Below are 19,073 nucleotides of genomic sequence, written 5' to 3' on the forward strand. Positions count from 1 at the left end.
AGGGAATCAGTAGCTTCAAGTAGGTGTTAGCTGTGTTTCCCTGTGGCCCCCAGGGAGAGCTGAAGATAGGGTTCATCAGATGTCAGATCAGAGGGAAATGAGTTATTTACAGTGTCTTGAAAAAGGATGCCACAATGGAAAAAAGAAGGAGGAATGTAAATGTGTGAGCATGGAGTCCAGGGGGTTGAAGAGCTGAATATATTTACACTAAATGAAACACCGTAAGTGAAACAAAGAGAGCTATTGTTGTGGTGAGGGGGGTACTGACTGGAAATGCTCTTGTATTGCTACTGGTCACATTATAGAAGAACATACTTTTCAGATTAATAAACAAATGAGATATTAGCTAAGATTTTATGTAAACATCAGTATCTAACTCCAACGGCCCTAAATTCAAATCAGATTGGTCACAAGACGATCAGAGGAATAATAATGATGCTCACACACTTACAGAGTTTTCTCTCGTTTCTGCTATTTTCCAGTGAAATATCATTAGGTTTATCTCTTAATTTCTCTAGAAATCACTAAAATTAAGCAATTGGAGGAGCAGGAACCTTACTGACGTGACAGGTCGACATCTGCTTACTAATTCCTTGCACCTCCCTGCACAATTCCCTTTTATTGGTCTTATAAAAACGTTGAAACCCCTAACCCCCTAAGCCTACCCAAACCCACACAGACACGGGGAGAATATGCAAACTCCACACAGAAAGAAAGCACCTGAACTGGGATTAAAACCATCAGACCTATGAGGATACAGTGCAAACCATTTCACACTGTGTAATGATAATCAATTGAGCCGAATGAGATATTGAATACTTGTTTTCCTTTATAGCTTTTCATTATGTTTCATCATCTTTTACATTAATTCTTATCAAAACCTATCGACAAAAAGGCAGGTTGCACCTATGTAACCCACATTGTAACTTGACCACAGACAATTCAATTGGAGATTTGGCGATCTCGCTACCAGCAGCTAATGCTCCCTTCTCTCTCACCCTAAAGTCCCAGTTTTTATTTGTATTTCCTCCAGTCTTGCAGTCTGCAGCCCTCACCAACCTAAGTGAAAAGAGACTTTGACACAGCTCCCTCCGGAGCCACAAAAGGCTTTGTACACTTTTTTCTCACATATGCAGTAGTACTCCCCAATTCCTGTAAACACACTTTGATGTGTAGAATCTGCAGAGTTCCCCTCTGAGGTTCAGGTAAGACTGTGACAGCGGCAAATATATCACTGTTCTTGCTGAGTTACTGGTCCGGAAACACAGATGACACTGTGCATTGTTGTGGTCCCTGAAACAAGTACGATAAATCATTCTAAATTGATTTCAGGTTTATAATTTAAGACGTTCATCTACAGTCTATGTTTAATACTTAGCAATCTGTGCAACAAGACGCTCAGGCTCTATCCACCGTAACTGGAAATAAAAGCCTTTTTTTAACAGCAACATGTTGTGCCTCAATTTAAATACTGTGTAGGTATTGTGTGCGTCAGCATGTCACTTATGGCTTCTGTCAGTCAATGCTAAAATTATTTTTTTTTAAACGTGTCTTTTGAGCAGCTATGGTACACACTTCATTCACATACACACCTCCTGGAGCCATATGTACACATGGGTATCTCTACATCTCTTTTTTACTCACATAATTATCAACAGGTTGGTGATTTATGCCCAGCAACAAGCCCACATATTTCCTTCTTAGAAAGCAGCCTTTTTTATATTTTAAATGTTGATGCCACATTCACTGAGAAAGGCTGTACACTTTATGTCAGACCTTTTTTTTAACTCAGTTGAGCGGAGTGAGATAAGTCAAATGGCTATTACAGTATTTAAAAGGAATCACTGATTGGATTTATGAAAGTCAATCAACCTCTTCCGGAGAAATCTCAATCTAAAAATGTCTGTAAGGGTTCACATTGGCTGGTAATGACTTCATCCTTCGGTTTAGCCTGATGTTTTTCATTTTTATTTTATTGGCATACTTTCAAATCACCTCCAGTTTATAGACTCATGCAAAATACAAAAAACATATTGTAAATTTTCCATGAACTGTGACTGCACATTTCAGAAACTATCATTCACAGCTGGAGGGGGGGGGGGGCTTCTGATGCAAGTATAACAACTTCTTGCTGTATACACCTAACTTACACTCATAGCAATACCATGGTTAGTTGAGAAATTGATATTCTGCTATATATATGTCCTACCACTTGACTTCATGTCACATAAATATATATATAAGATGGACAATGTGTCTCCACTTCCTCAGACTTCCAGAAATGAAGCTGAAACATTGAGTAAACAAACACCATCCTGTCCATTGGGAGCAAGAGCTTGTGCAGTAGCGACTGGTGTATGGAGCTGAGTTAGCCATGTCCGGCTGATACAACCAATTGTGAATCAGTCTTAGCTGTCAATCTTGATGTTTCACCCCTTTTGTATATAATCAAATAACTAAAAATAGACAAATTTCTAAATCTTTAACTAATTTATCAGAAACATTAAAATTTGAACATTTGACCTTTATAGAAGCCAGTAAACAGATAATGATGAGGACGCTTTGAATTCACGTTTGGTAGAGCTGCCATATTGTCCGTCTTTAAATACAGTCTATAATTTATGTTACAGGTTCAGGGTGTGAGATTTAGTGACATACAGCTGTGAGGTTGCAGACTGCAACCAAAATTGATACCCCTGCCGTCATCTTCCCCTTTCTATACATTTAAGAGCACCTTCAGGTGATGTAAAAATAAATAAATAATCAAAGCAAAAGGGCCTCTGTGGAGCTAATGTTTGTCCATTCTTGGCTACAGTAGAAACTTTGTGGTGAAATTTGTAGTTATAAAGGGCTAATTCTAAGCTAGCAAAACCCCACCAGTGCCTAATATCAGGCGATTGTTCAGTAATGGGTTAGAATACTATTTTCAAATTCTGTCCATAGATCCCCTACGTCCTACAACACCCATCCTTTACAATTTATTCAGAAAGCCGAAATACCAATACATTAAATATTGAATAAATTTTATCAAAGTAATCCACTTTGTGTCTCAGCAACTGCATGCACGTGTTCTGGCCTTGGTACTGATCATCCTACTGTTCTGCTCTTGTTAATAGAATTATAGTAATCAGCATATATGTCACATAAATAACCGATACAAGATAAATGTCAAAAAGATCAATGGACCTGATTAATCAGCACAGTCAACATGTCTGTCTATAGGGATAAAAGGATGCTGAAATAACGGAAAGAGCCTATACATAATTTTCCGAAGGAGACGCATGTTTAGTGCATTTATAGGCTTTTAACTGTGTGTGTGTGTGTGTGTTTGTGGAATTGAGTGCACTGATTAATAAGCAGGGATAATAAGAAGGGTCTCAGCAGCTTGTTACTACAGCTGTTTGCAAAGCCTACGTTGAGAACATCAGCTTTTTGATATCCATGATGTAAAAGCACTGGTCAAGGTTGAGTGGAAGGTACAGCTGGCTGTCATCAGCACAGAAACAAACATTTATACCCAAGGAAGCCTAATATGGAGCTGTGTGGTACTCCACATGAGATGGGATGGGAAAGGAAACAATCTATTCTAGGAGAATTAGATTTGGTCTTGCAGGTAGGAGAGAGTCCACTGAAGGGCCTGTTTGCTATTGCCACCAAGAGCATGGAGTGTCAAAGCCTGTTGAGAGTTGTTAAATAAGAACACCTTGAAATTTTATTGAATATAAAGACAAAAACAAATGTGTCACCCTCAGGAGAGTGGTCTCTCGTCTCATTAAGTGTGGTATTGTGCATCCTTAAACATGATTGAAATATGTCCGTTATGCTTTTCAAGAATAACAATTTTAGTTTGTTAATTATAAGGATCATACTAACAGCATGTTTAAAGAAAGCTGGGACATTGCCATGTGGCATCAGTGACTTAGAGGATGATGTCTAAGTGATACAATGTTAATCCTGATGGTCTAAGACAGTTATGTATGTTTGTACTCCTTTTGCTGGAATTCAACCTACTTAGCAAGGATTCCAAGGATGAGTCACTTACAATACCTTATCCTCATCACATCACTTACATTATGTGATGAGGATAAGGTATTTTATGGAATTGGCTCTATTCATTTACACATGGGCCACAGAAACAACAAAAAACATACCCGATAAAAAGCAATGTGACTACTGTAAGAGACTTGAATACATTGTGCTATGCTATTTGTGTGGCTCTTGGAATGTGCATTTCTGTCTCTAGGTCTATCACAGAAAAATCTCAGCAATTATCTGATGGATGGCGTATAACTTTATAGAGGCTTAATTGCAAGTCACAGGTGAAGAAGCAATAGTTGCATTATCGCCACTAGATTTGTTCCACTTAACAGTTCACACCTGTGGCAATGGCAGACCTTTAATACCAATAATATCCGGTTGCCACAATTTTCATAAAAAAGCAAACCCAAGAGTCACAATTTGGTCAAATGTAAACAAACATACAAAAAACACATGTTTTTTAATAATTCAGTGACTTACAATTCCTTTGGAGATTATCCATACTAAAAAATCCATAAGCCTAAATAAATAAATAGAAATATGCTCATTAGACAAGTCCAGAACGTGTTTGAGAGAAAAAAAAATCCTTTCAAATTGTATTCAGATAAAAGTATGGTTCATGAAGACCCATGGGTGCTTCGAATATATCAGCTAAGATTGAATTCAGTATACTTGTAATGATGCCTATTTCCCAAAATAAACAAATATAGGCACAAACAAAAACAGCCCACAGCTAACTAAATCTATACATGGTCCGACTGTACTTCTTGTTTATATCCTTCAAAGCCCCAGAGTATAGAAAATATAAATACAAAACTTAAAATGATTTTGTCTGATAGGGGACTCACAGTGTCACACCATGCAAAGCCCTATCAGAACCATACAATTTAATTGCATAGTATCTGTGTTTGTGTGAGACATCTCGACAACTGCAACAACTCATGATCATCAGGTGAGCAAAAACACTTCATATACTTTTTTTGTATCATAACTTTTTAACTAGTTCACCAAAGGCCTCAACTGTGAAATGCTGTGTCTCAGCTTCTCCCCCTTCACCCTCGACTGTCATCAATTAAATTTGAAGCCCAGCTGAGCGCTTGCTTCTTCATCCATACCCATTGGCACCTTCGTGCAAACAGTACCAAAACTAGATATAGATAAATTAACAAAAGGCATCTTGTCACAGGGTCATTTGTTTGCATTAAGGTCAGATGATAAATTATAAAAAAGGAAATGAGGGCAATGAATTCATTGGAAAGTGAAGATTCATCTATTCATTATCTACACCACTGTTCCTTTGTGGGAAAGCTGGAGCGAATCCCCACCGACTATGGACAGGTCATCACCGTATCAGTGATGACATACAGAAACAAACAACACACATTTACGTTTTAGCCTCTCCAACTAGAGTGTGGGGGGGCCGCAGTACCCATAGCTATGCAGACATACAATGCTATGAGGCGGCAGTGCACTTTAAGTGAAAGTGACACCTATATTTTCTATTGTGTAACTGACTTTTTTTTTGACAAGTTTTCAAACCAAAATAATACTGCAAACTCAGCTCACTATGTTTCTTTAAAAAATCCTCTTTGTGTCAGAGACCTTGCACTCTCTGTTTGATAATTAGCTGCACAATAAAAAAAGAAATGTACTAAGTCAGCTGGAGCCATTAGTTAGGGTCAGTTTTGTTTTATGGTATTCCCGCTGCAGGACTTAAATGAACTGACCGACATAACTTGAGCATCATGCTAATGAGGGGAAATGATGGGGATACGCATTTGAGCGAGACTAATTGTACCTGACATAATTTTCACAGGGCAAATAACCACTGGTAACTACAGGGCAGGATCTGACACGGTTGTGCACATTAACGTGTTGACAGGGCATGCTCCAGGTACGAGACAATTCCCACCACTAATTACATTAACATACCTCCTCTCTGAAAAGTGATCCTGTTCACACTGACTTTATAATGCTGTCAACACAACTGCAGTCGCCTTAACTCTCTGGGCGAGTCATGATGCTCCTGCCCAATGACAAAAGAGGGTCTAACAATAAATATCTATGGGGTCTGTCCTTCACAAGAACATTTGAGATACTAGTACGATAGCACAACCTAGCAAAACAAGGCAGAAAGGCAGGAATCACACTTTTTGCACTTTCACTTACATGTACAGTAAATCTTATTAAAGCAATATTTGCCTGTGCTCTGCTCGTTTGAGCTTCCACAGTAACAGGGTAGATTGGGATTGATTTTCTAATCCGTACAAAATCTTAATCAAACTTTACTCAAAGGTCAAATCTGAAATCAATGTCCTAATGATATTTAAATTAATCATTTACTATCTCGGCTGTCTATGCCAGAATCAGATATCAGTCAGAATATTCAAGGTAGCACTAATATGCATAGTCTAGAATTTGTATAAGGCTTCTGCCAAATGTGCATCCGCCGTAAACTAAATGCATATTAGTTGCTTAAATATGAAGAATGTATCAGTGAAACTTGAATCTTGAACACTGTATATTGTATATAAAGACAGACAGTGCTTCTCCACTTCCTCCAACCATCCAGAAATGAAGCCATAATAAAGAAGACGTCATGGAGCCAAAGTCTGTACAACAGTGATGGGTGAGCCGCGGTAAAGATGTCCCACTAACATAGGTGCCTGACCCGTCACGACCAATCAGTGTCAGCTGTCAATCACGATGTTTCACCCTGTTTTTATGGCATCAAACAGGTAATTGACAACATGCACTTGGGCACACATGGTTGCAATAAGAACTATCGACAGAAACCATCTCTGATGTACTCTATTTGATGCGTATCTGGTTTTTAGTTTTGCCCATGTCCCATCCATTAACTTGGAGGCTTGGTTAAGCCAGCCACTAGGGGGCAATCAAGACAATGTGGCTTCACTTTTCAGGAGCCATTATATCCTCCATGTTTATATACAGTCTACTTTCTGGACTGAGGAACATCAAAACACCCCAAACCAAATTTAGTGTGTTGTCTGTTACTGCCGTGAACTGAGTCCAGTTTAATACTGCAGCATTGTGTTCGGATAATTTATGGATCTCTGCAGCGCATGCACAACCACAGCCGCTGCACACGGAGCAGATTGTCTTTGAAGGAGTTATGAACCATTTAACAATCGAAATGCTCTTTATGGCTTTGTATCGCAAAGCGATTACTTCTCCTTATTCTTTTTTTTACTCTGTTTTTTTCTTCCTCTTCATAATTGATTATGTGTTGGATGTTTTATTACCCTTTGAATAATGACTGCCAAGACCTCTGCATCTACCTCACAGGGATACTTAAGACTCCCTGCAACAATAATAAATACAAAAACAAATGCTCATTAAGTGTGAAGACAAACAGTGAGACGTGTTCAGAGAGTCAACAGCAGCTGTATTCTGCAAGTGGTAGTGTTGGTTTTGGGGGTGGGTAGTAGTATCAGTAGTAGTAGTATCCTACCTAAATATTATATTTATTCATCTGGGCTTTCTGTAGTAACATGTATAACACTTTTTTCATAGAGTTTGACAGGTGTCACAACTTCAGTCAGCTCTTAACATTTCCATTGTCTTATCTTATTTTTTGCATGCACTAATTCTCATGTCATTTCAGATTTCAGCCACTCCCCCCTGCTCTGCATCACTTCGTTTCACGGATCCCATTACCTGCCCCACCCCCAGACTCACCTACTTTCCATCAGTCATTAGTCTCCCAGTATATATAATGGCTCATTTCCTCTTTTCTCTGCCAGATCGTCTAGTGTGTTTGTTCCTAGCTTTCCAGTGTTAACCCTGTTTGCTCTGTTTTGCCTGATCTCCACTCTGACCAGCCTTCTGGACCCTGGATTCTGTTCTGCCTGCTCACAAGAACTCTTATTATTCCCTAAACCTGCTCAAGTAACGTGCTTTTGGGTTGATATAAGATATTTTTTTCAATGATGTGACACTTAATGCATTGTTAATGTTCTGGTAATAATTATATCAACATTTCATATTGGATTTATTTTCTACTATGTTAATTAAATGTTTGTTGTAATAATCCATACTGATCCAACAGCATAGTGTGGCAATCCACACATCAATGGAACAACATCCTCACCTTATACCAAAAATGATGGCTTATTTTGAAACTAGTTCCAGATAAAATCATACAGCAGTAGACATTACACAGTCAGAAACGGTAACAGTTGAAGTTAGCCAGCATCAGTATAGTTACTAAGCAGTGACAGAACAGTCTGACCTGGACACAAAGAAATCTGTGATAAGCAACTTATGAACAGCCTGTCTTTTGTGTCGACCTAAACTTAGGACATTTTCACGTTAGTAATGGCTACTTAACTTAAAACAGATATCACAGCTGTTCAGCTCAACCCAGCTAATGTTAGACTGCTATATGAGATGACATGTAGATTTCACCATAGTTCTGAACCAACTTTACCTTTTGGTATATCACATTGGTAAATCCCTCTTCCTTTTGGCCCTAAAATAAGTTACTTGCCAATTTCAGGTCAATCAACCTGCCCTAGATACACTTTCACTGGTCCCAAGCTCCTTGGACATCGGGTATGCCGGACCCTGAACACTGAATGAAAAGGGTCCTTGGAAAAGTCATCACTCACCTTACGTCCACCGCGTCCTCCATGACCGTCATGTCCGTCTTGCACTTGGCTGAGGGGTTGATGGCGAGCTCGGCAGGGGGGATGACAAAGCTTTTACTCAATGGCAGCCACATTCCCTCTCCTAAGGTGTATGTGAACCTGCACAGGACAAGGGTGCATGAGACAAGAAGGTTTACACGTTTATGCTTTTTAAAAAACATGGTCAAGTCAGTGGAATGCTGGTAGAAACAAGACAAAAAACAAAATCCTCCTTATTGATAAGCGACCCAGACAAAGGAGAGATGAAGTTTGATCAACTAAAAAGACTACATGTCGACACAATAGAATTTGATTAATAATTGTCATTCGTACTGATTATTTACGCAGAGCGAAAATAGTATAACCAAGTAAGTAATATTTTTGTTCACTGGATGGCAGCAGAAACAAACTAACGCAACACTGAACCACACTCTGTTGTCAAGCTATTAGGAATGCAAAACCAAGGAAGTACCATACAATAGTTCTGCAATGAATCGGATGAATCATGTTTGTTTACAAACAATGAAAAATGTACAACCGGCATTTTTTAGCATTCCCGTCTACGTCTAGCAAGGCTAATATTCTTCTCCAACTACTCCACTGTCTCTTTAGTTGCTTAATTCTTCACGACATTAAACGCCTTGTCACAAATTGTTTCCATTGTTTAAATGCCTGGTGGAACTGCAGGGTCTTTTTCTTCTCTTTTGGATGCATCATGTGTTAATGATGCAGCGGTTCTGCTCAAAATGTGAAGTCTCCAAACCAAAATCAAGATGTACTTTATGACATCATCAGGGTTTACTCAAACTTAAGAAAGCCACAGGACCCAGAGACACAAACACCCCTTGTTAAATAAGTGAAGTCAACACCACATCAGTGTCTGGTCTTCCTAGCGTGAAAAAGCATCCACCAAGTCCTGTCACGCTGGCTACTTTTCGAAGATGAATGTTTCCGCTGCATCAGTGACTATGAATAATGGCATCAAGCCGGTTGGGGCTTATTTATTTTAGCTTTCAGCAAACTTGTCCTTTTTGCATAACTCTTTCTTGAGCAGAAGAACGCTGTGTGCTAATGGACACAATGCATACCAAATGAGATACTTTGACGAAAAAGAGCCAATAAGAGGTTCCCCTGAGGCAAAACAGGCCTATAAATCTGTAAACAATGTCTGGGACGAGGGCTTTAAAACAATTATTTATTTGTGAGTCAATGAATATCATCAATCTTTAAACAGTCTGCACATGAAACGTAATACTTACACTTTTAAGTTAAACAGTCCACACTGATTTACATCAAATGCTTTATTAGAGCTGATTCATTATGCATGCGTACTTGTAGCACAGAGGAAAGGAACTTGTTGATTAAATGGTTGACATCCATTTTTATGCAGACTAAACACATTTTCCCATTCACAATTGTTCAATTTGCATGTAAGAAAATGCTAACTTAGCATAAGGAAAGGGCAGTGAATCATGGAGGCTGCACGCATTACCAGTCCCTTTAAGAACAGAATGATTAAACCACTGTGTAAGCAGAACACTTAATTACATCCAGCCAATTACTCCCTTTGTTTCAAAGTCAAGTTGCGCTGGATCAAAGTGCTGCTGGTCTCCCGCTTACTGTAAAAGTTGGGTTTCTCGTAAGTTATTAGAATCTATCTAAATGTTAATATTTCCGCATGTTTTTCTTCTTTCTTCCATCTCTCTCACCAGACACTCACCATTCCTTATGGGAACGTGCACAACAGGAGACCAGAAATTCCCTGTGATGCAGTGTGACGTATATATGGGTGGCCATGGGACAAATTAGCACCAACGTAAAAAAAACACTGGAGGTGGAAAACCCTGAGAGATCCCACGAGGGGACAGTTGTTGAGTGGAAAACATGTTTGCAGTTCTCGAAGGAGCGCCTGGCAGTTAATACTGTGCAAATGACAAACGCCGTGTGCTTGTATGCCAACCCTTAGGAGAATTTTGCATGCATCCTTGACTTTGCTTTGTTTCATCCCACTCTCTCTACCACTGTGTTTCTAATTGCCTCATTTGCTGCGTTGTTTAATGGTAATATCTGCTTAAGCAAACACGATGATGGCTGCACGGCTCTCGGAGCGCTGGGTGACATTCAAGGCCCTTTTTTCCCTCTCCCCAACGTGTGGAGCCTACGGGGTTGTTTGGTGAAGTTCAAAGCAAGAGACCGAAACGTTTAAATTAGGATGGATGGCTGGGTGGGAGCAGTCTGAGGAGAAAGCAATTTTAAACTGCACAGCTGGACAGAATGAGAAGGAAAAGGCCTCTTGCAGGAAACCAGGAGACATGCTGGCAGGGAGGACTATGTGTCAAAGCACTTTCTACAATCAATCAACTACTTTACTTGTCGCCATAGGACAATTAATTGTGCAGCTGTGAAAGAAAAGATACAACCCAAGGCATATGGATGCAATACAAACACCAATGGAAGGTGTTTTAAATTTTGATTACAGTTAAAGGTAGAAGGGGACGTTAATTGTAAAGATGGCACAATGGAATGAGTTTTTCAAAGTGTTAGTTTGGGGAATGGGACATTAAATAGGGGCTGTGAACTTGCAAGCTTGTCGTGATGTCACGTGTCTGTTGATCATAATAATAGATGAGAGCTGTGACGCCCCCAGTGAGGCACAAAACGAAGACTAGCTAGTTGAACAAGCTAATAATAATCTGTATTGATGTATCATGAATATTTTTGGATTAGTATTATGGGCTTTCAAAGGCTCCATATTGATAATACCAAACCCAGGGACCAATCAGCAGGTAAAATTATCAAATTGCTGGTGACCACAGTGGAGCAGTATTCCAACATTTCTCTCTTTAGTTGGTGGAGACCAAATGAGAGAATAAAGAGTGGATTTAAAGTTCTTGGGTCACCACCACTTCCACATGAAGGCTAATGCTGTCTCTTGTCTGCTCGATATAAGCGAACACAACTCAGTGAGGTGACGATATAACTGCTTTACTTTTACAAGATAGATCTGGAGATATGCTGGCCACTAGGGGGCAGCGGAGACAAGTTGTGTACACATCCATCAGCTCAGGAGGAGCATAAGCATTTATTTGAATACGTGTTTCTGGCCACCTTTAAAAGTACATTCAAAATTCACTTTGTTTTTTTTATCTTAGAGATCTGACTGAGTGAAATATCTAATGTCTACAGTTGCTAAGAGCTCCCCTAGGTTCACCTGCTACGCAATATATCTGTTGGCTGTTTGATGCTGTGCATGTAGTGTACAGAGGATTTTTAGAGCTTATTTACTGAAAACAGCAGCTGAAAACGATGTTATGAGAGCTTTGAGAGTGAAGCTGTCGGCCGGACAACTAAAAAATGAGCTCAAACTCATGTAGAAAAGCTGAGGAAAGGTTCAGCTTCGGGTGATAATTCTCTGTAGGTTCATCACAGAGAGCGAACCCTTTCATACTGTCTCACTTTTTTTAACACACACTGCTTTTTGATAGTGTTAATCTATTAATTAATGTCACTTCAAAGATTTATGCCTTCTGTGAATAGTAGGGCTGTCAGTTTAACGCGTTATTAACGGCGTTAACGCAAACCCATTTTAACGCCGTCAATTTTTTTAACTCGAGTTAAAGCAGAGCTGCAGCTGCAGCTTCAGTATCTGTGTTCGCCTCCAGTCTGACCTGCTCTCGCTTTTTGTTTTAATATTTCGCCACCTAAAATATATATTTTAAAGCTATTGTAGCGTCCCACAGGACACGGAACTTCTTCGTGGTTTAGTAACTGGTATTTTCCTCTACACGAACATGTGCATCTCTCGCTGTTACTCCGTCACTCGCAGACATCAACACTTCACTTCCTCATTGATCCCCGATCCCCCCATCCTATTGGTCCAAACAGTCACATGTCCCACCCAGACCTCTTCACTGACCGTCAGACATCAGAGCGCTCCTTCAACAGTGTTTTACTGAGCATACGTCAAAACCAAACATAAACATAAACCCAGTCCGTTACACTATTAGGCTGCAGCTATATGTTTTTATTTATTTAAAAATAGGGTACTTCTTATTTCATACATTTTCCACAAATAAGGGGAGGACTCAAATAGCCCTACAAAGTTCTGTGTTTCATTTATTTCAAAGTAGGCCGACACCTGCCTGTGTATTTTGTTTGTTTGTTATTTGTTGCTTGTCTGTTGAGTAGCTAGCTTAAAGCAAAGAAGTAGTAGGCTTACCTTTTATTTGTTTCTGAAATAAGAGGACTGACTGCTATGTTCACAGCAAACTTGAAAAAAAGAAAATATTATGCCATGGTTTAACTGCACTATAGGCTGAGTCCTTGTTTACCTGAAATGTGCACTTTATAATTTTATTTTGTACCACCCTGTTTGGCAATGTTGTTTTTCAATAATATAAAACATTTGCATAAAGCAAGCCAATCCACTTTCCATGTTGATAAGAGCATTAAAACGAAAGTAAAATTATGGAAAAATAATAAAGGAAGGAACATTCAGAATAGATACAAATTTGCGATTAATTGCGATTAATCGCGAGTTAACTATGACAAAATGCGATTAATCGCGATTAAATATTTTAATCGTTTGACAGCTCTAGTGAATAGGCTTGGGACCGAGTGTCAGCACAAACTGAATGAAGAATAATTTATTTATGGAGACAACTTTATTCCTTAATGGAAAGACGAAGATAAATATAGAGTTGTCACAAGTAATCTTATTATTAAGACTTGCACCACTGCCAAGACATTTTCAGGCATGACGAATTTGGTCCGGACTTTCTCCAGAGGTTGTTTAACACGTGAATAACGTTGCAGGAGATTCTTCGCTCTGAAGTGTTCACAAGAACACAGGAATATCAGGAGTTCAGGTGAAGGGTTGTGCAACATTTAGGAGGGAGGACGGAATGTATAAATTCTTGAGGATATCACATGTATTTTTTTTACAGCACATCGGCACAGGCGATTTTATCATGCAAAGCTCTCTTGGCATCTTGGTCTGTGTCTTTTTCTCACTGAGCAATTTGTATTATTTTTGTTTCTTTCAGTTTTGGTCACATATTAGAGACATAATCAACATGCCCACTCCTTGGCGGTGAATCCTGAAGAGGATCTCCTGCTGTGTTCTCACATGGACTCATTCAACAAGAGAGACTCGAGAGAAAGTCTCGCTCTCTCAATCAGACATTTGCTGTCTCACATGCACCCCCTCAGGAGAATAACAGGAGAATATCTGGAGTTCGGTGAATGTCTGAAAGCAGCCCAAGTGAGACATTGCAATCCTGTGAAAGGACTTCTTTTCATGTGATCACACTTTCACAAGGAATTGATAAATATGAACTGCTGCTCCAAACTAAGCATGCACCTGCAATAGCTCAATTAAAACTTGAGTCTGAGCAGCAGAGCACAGATATGACCAGAGAGATAATAAGCACCTTTAAGTGAAACACCGCTACAGTAGGCCGGAGCTCAGCCAGAGCTCAGCATCCTAATAATCATGAGGAGATAATCAAAGCTGGTGTACTGGGATTATAACAATTTATCTGATGACACAATCGTCTGTAAAGAGTTTTGCAGCACCTCAGAAATTGCAGTCATATAAAACAAAGTTTTGTGAAGTTTTCCCTCACCTGAAAATGCGATCAGAGGGTTGTTCTCCCATCACAAGATCAAACCCGCGTTGGAAGATAGTGTAGGGCCAGGGACTGGCATGGAAAAAAAGAAAAGATCAGAGAAAGAGACAAAAAAGAGGAGAGAGAATAAAATTGTTTTAAAATCAAAGCAAGAGAAGTGTTACATTTTTCAGTGTATCCATCCCCCTAATCTAAACCTCCTGGAATCACAAGCCATATTTCAGTGTCGAACTTTGCGTCATACCCGCCTTCCAAAAGCCTCCACAAATCACAAGCGGCATTACGATGTGTGCTCTGTGTAAACATGCTGATTGAAAAATGTGTTCTCCGGCAGATGACATGCAGTGGGACTTCGGCTCATATCCATTTACCAGGGGGAGGGGATAAGGGAGGATGACAGGGTGAGACAGAGTGGGAGAAAGAGACGGAGGGTGACGGAGCGAGCAGGCGACGGGAAAAAGAGAGACACGGAGAGCGTGAGAGAGAGAGGAACGCCGAGGGGATGAGACAGATGCCAGGAGGCAGAAGTGAGAGAGGGAGAATGATGGAGATTAATGGGGAGTGGCAGCTCGGGGACTAAACAGTCTGCAAAGTGAGAGTGTAAGGAGGAGAAGTGACAAGGGCCCAATGTCATTCTGAGCAAACTCCTACACCACTGTAAGCAAAAAGAACATCAAGGAAGGGGGGGGGGGGGGGGGGGGGCAGCTTCCATGCCACAGGCTGCGGTCATTAAACATTTAAGTCACCCCAGGGAGCGCTTGTGACAGAGACACAGGGAGAGCTCCAGGGAAATGAGATACAGAGGTGCACAGGTCTGAGGGGGGAAATTGGGATGTCTAAAAAAAACAAAAATCCACATTTCAAAGCTGACGTGTAATAGAGTGAAAATAAAGAGAATACAGCTCGATCTGTCTGCTGCAAGCCAGACACTAGTGGTTTTATAGGCTGAGCTTTTCTCGCCATTCATAATAAATTCAGTCTCAGTGTGTGATGAAATCCTCTTTTGGTAGGAAAACCCAGCGCCAGTCCACAAAACATCACAAAAATATCAAAGCAGGGAATGTATTTATGCTTGGCATTTCTTAAAAGGCGCCCTGTGGAATTTTGACCATGAGTGATGCTGTGGATGATGTTTTTATGAATGGATCCCTGCTTTGTTTTCATGTTGTGCACAAGGCTGCACATGCTGGAGTGTCATTGTGCAGGTGACCCAGGGCATGTTGCTGTGGAAGGCTTCTTCCTAATGCCCAGATTTAGAGTTTAGAGGTGTACATGGCCATATAAATACAGTACATGTGCCAACAAAAGACTGCACACAAGGAAAATGTTACATAAACAATGCAAAATATTGTATGTGAAAAGCGCACTTGCAAATGTTGTATAGGAAAGGAAATACACAGTATGTTTTGGTTACAAACACATGCAACAGTAACTTTTTGTTTAGAAGAAAATACAACAGGTAAAGGGCTCATTTAATCCAATTACTTGACCATACAAGTTTAGGGGATAAAGCATGATCACAAATCTGTCTCTAAAGAGATCTAGTACATAGTTATTTGAAAATGAAAAACCATAATGATGACACATTTCCTTTTCTATTGGCAAACATTTCTCTGAGGGGGGGTAATTACTTATTTTAAAGCACAACACTATATTTGTGATACCTTAGAAAAACAGATGCTATGTAATTTTGATGGTTCACTGACTTAGAATAGAGAGAATGTTTCCCCTTCATCCCCACTCCTCAACCATAGGGCCTGTTCTCGCTATATGTAACTTGAGATCTCTTGTTGAACTGACTGTTGGTTACAGCTTCAAGTGAAGTCATTAAAAGCCAGTGCTTATCGCCGATATTCAGTGAGAAAACTTAAAACATAAAGAAATTCTAAACAAAGATTGGTGTGTTCGTCACAGTAGCAGCTCTTCTTGTTTAGGAAGCCAGGGACCATGGGTGATAACCACTGCTCAGTTATGTTTCAGTACAGTGAGTGGGACGTGGAAATGGTTTTCTACATGAAAACCACTTCAGCGCTAGAACTGTTATTCTGTAAAAGCTGCATAGTGTTGCTTTAAAATATCACAACACTTATATGGAGCCTTGAGTGTGCCACAGGAAAGATGTATCCTGTGTTTATTATCAGCAATATTTTCTTTTCTAAAAGTTGATTCGTTTCAGTATGTATATTGTTTAAATTTTAATTTGAACGATGAATTCGTAATATAATTTTATAAAAGGAAATCACAACATATATTGTAAGGCTTTTACATTTTACTGATAGATGTTGTGTATTTCTATGTCCAGTTAGTCAACACTGTCTTTTCAGAGGTGACATGTTCTGTCCAGGAAAGTAACTGCACAAACAACAAACCCAGTGTTTGGCACCGGGGATGTGGTGTTGGCCAAATGTCAAGGACTTTTTAGTAAGAAACCGTGAACCCAATTAAACATTTATATGACTTCCTGTGGCACAGTCTGAAACAGCTATTTTCAAAGCCAAAATATGTTAAGTCATCACTTGGAATCATTATAATGAATCGTTATAGAGGTGATTTTAAACCCAGAGAGAGGGGCAAATCAAAATAACATGATAAAACACCAATAACCTGTCTGACAATAATTGTCTGAAAAGTAATCTATTGATTGTGCTAACATTCACACAACTGTCTTGTTAGTTTGTTAGTTTTTACATAAAGATCAATACACCCCATGGGGAGTAGCTTTGCAGCCATTGAAAACACGCTGTGGCTGCAGAGGTTACACCTGAATATGTCCCAGTGATGGGATAATGGAACTTGGAAGTGGCAAATGTTTCTAACAAAAAGCCCAAAATAAGACAGGGGCTGGAGTTTCTTTCAAATAAATAAAATTAGATAGTATTGGATGGATTAATGAAACTGCTTGATGATTTATTTCTGATTTAATTGCAATTTAATTCAATTTAATACTGTTTACAATCCTGATATGTTTTGTAATGTATCAGGTAAAAATTGGATTAGCCCTGAAAACAGTTAATAACTGTTCTCTGCATCCAGATAATTAGTTGCTTGTGAATCTATAGTTTAGTTACTCCTAACTCATGAGCACCTAAACATGACTTATACATGATAATTGGCTTCGGTATCATCACGGCCCCTTTTTCATTTATCTGTCCAAGAAAATTAATGGCCTTGATACATAGGAGGATTTCCTTGTGGTGAATTATTCATCCCTCTTTCTTCTCAGCTTGATAATGAACAGCCATTAACTGTCCTCTTCAGGTGATTAGAGTAGCTTACCCCTGGTTGGGCCCCCACTCACTGCGGATGCAGAGGTGCTTGTGGACTGGGTCCTTCATGTATCCGTCCAGGCAGAGGCAATCTCCTGCAAACAGAGAAACATGGATTCAATCACGTGTTCATTACAGTTGTGCCTCGTTTCTCTCACTGGAGAACTCCCTTTGCTCCTCTTCTTATATTTTTCCCTTATGAGAGCTAGCGAAAAGACAATCCTCTTCAGGCAGATAAAATACTTTTTATCATCTCTTATGTTTTAATGATGTAGTCGGTTTTCCTTCAGCCAGCCAACCCATAGTTTTGTCTAAATTTTACAGCAAAAGCTCAGAAAGTTTTCCAGCAGGAGCACTTTTAATGGGTCACGGGAATGACAGCCCTCGTGTTGCATAATGAGTTTTTTTTAGCTGAGGCACAATTAGCATGAAAATAACTTGTTTATTCTGGAAACATGCAAAGCAAAGAACTCCAATAATGAATGCGTATACACATAAGCCTGATACGAGCACAATGCCCGACAGGGTCTTTGAATTACTACAATGCCAGCAGCTGACAGGCTAGTTCAACTCCCAGTACAGGGTCCATAGGCCTCAATGCATTCATGATACCTAATGTACACCCTATATTGATAAAACTAAACAAAGGTAGGCACAACAATTGTTACTATAATTTGCAAGCGAGATTTGTAGACCAACCAACTGTGTTACTTCCTAGATTCACATTCTGTTCATGCTGTGACATCAGCTGTTCGGGGAGGGGAGCCAGGCACATAGACTGTATATAAAGATATAGATGTCACCCATAGGTTGGTTGTGACGATCACTGCGGGCTGTTTGGCCATCGCCACCTTACTCTTCCTAACTCCTAGTTCGAAATTGGGCAAGAATGTAGAGCAAAGGTGGGGATGAAGTTGGTAAAATGACGCCTGGTTGCAAACACGCCCACCGTAGCTATGGCAAAGATACTGAGGTAAGAAGCTGGGCTGCGCTACTTGACATTGCTAGCCGGCTATTACCCAAATAGCACAAAACAAATTTGGCACCCCTTTTGTTGCCATGCGGTGTTGCTATGTCTTACTTGCCACCCAGATCTGGAGAACGGGACTAGGCCACATAAGTGCCACCATTCCATGTGGTATGTGGTCGGTATATGGGATGTACGCCTAATCTGGGCCAAAACAAACTTGCTATGTCGGCAGAAACCCTACATGTAAAGGCGCTGGACAAAGTGCTAACCACAGCCACTTATATTCATACGCTAACTAGTGTTTGATAGTAGCTATTTAGTGTTTTCCCCATCAATTGTTAGATGCTGGCTAGCATAGCCATACTTAATACTAAACCTGTTCTAGTCGCTTATACTGCTGGTGTAAATTGTAAGCATATTTATGATACTGATAGATATCTCCACTAGGGATTACATGTACTGCTGTTGTGCTGTGCAAGTGATTACGTTGAATAGGACTGCTCAGATAGACAGGTAC

The 19,073-nt window shown here is 39.8% G+C and overlaps 1 protein-coding gene across 1 annotated transcript in view; it reads right to left on the minus strand.

Annotated features, from left to right (window-relative positions):
* The window catches only part of astn1 (astrotactin 1), a 406,706-nt gene that overhangs the window by 246,810 nt on the left and 140,823 nt on the right, over positions 1 to 19,073 (minus strand). Inside the window, exons 10-12 of the mRNA XM_061084738.1 lie at positions 17,597 to 17,681; positions 14,318 to 14,392; positions 8,673 to 8,810 (exon numbers count right to left, since the gene is read on the minus strand). Coding sequence (XP_060940721.1) covers positions 8,673 to 8,810; positions 14,318 to 14,392; positions 17,597 to 17,681 — 298 coding nt within the window. The remainder of the gene's footprint in view (positions 1 to 8,672; positions 8,811 to 14,317; positions 14,393 to 17,596; positions 17,682 to 19,073) is intronic.

The sequence above is a fragment of the Limanda limanda genome, chromosome 13 (genome assembly GCF_963576545.1).
Source record: "Limanda limanda chromosome 13, fLimLim1.1, whole genome shotgun sequence".
Lineage (NCBI taxonomy): Eukaryota > Metazoa > Chordata > Actinopteri > Pleuronectiformes > Pleuronectidae > Limanda > Limanda limanda.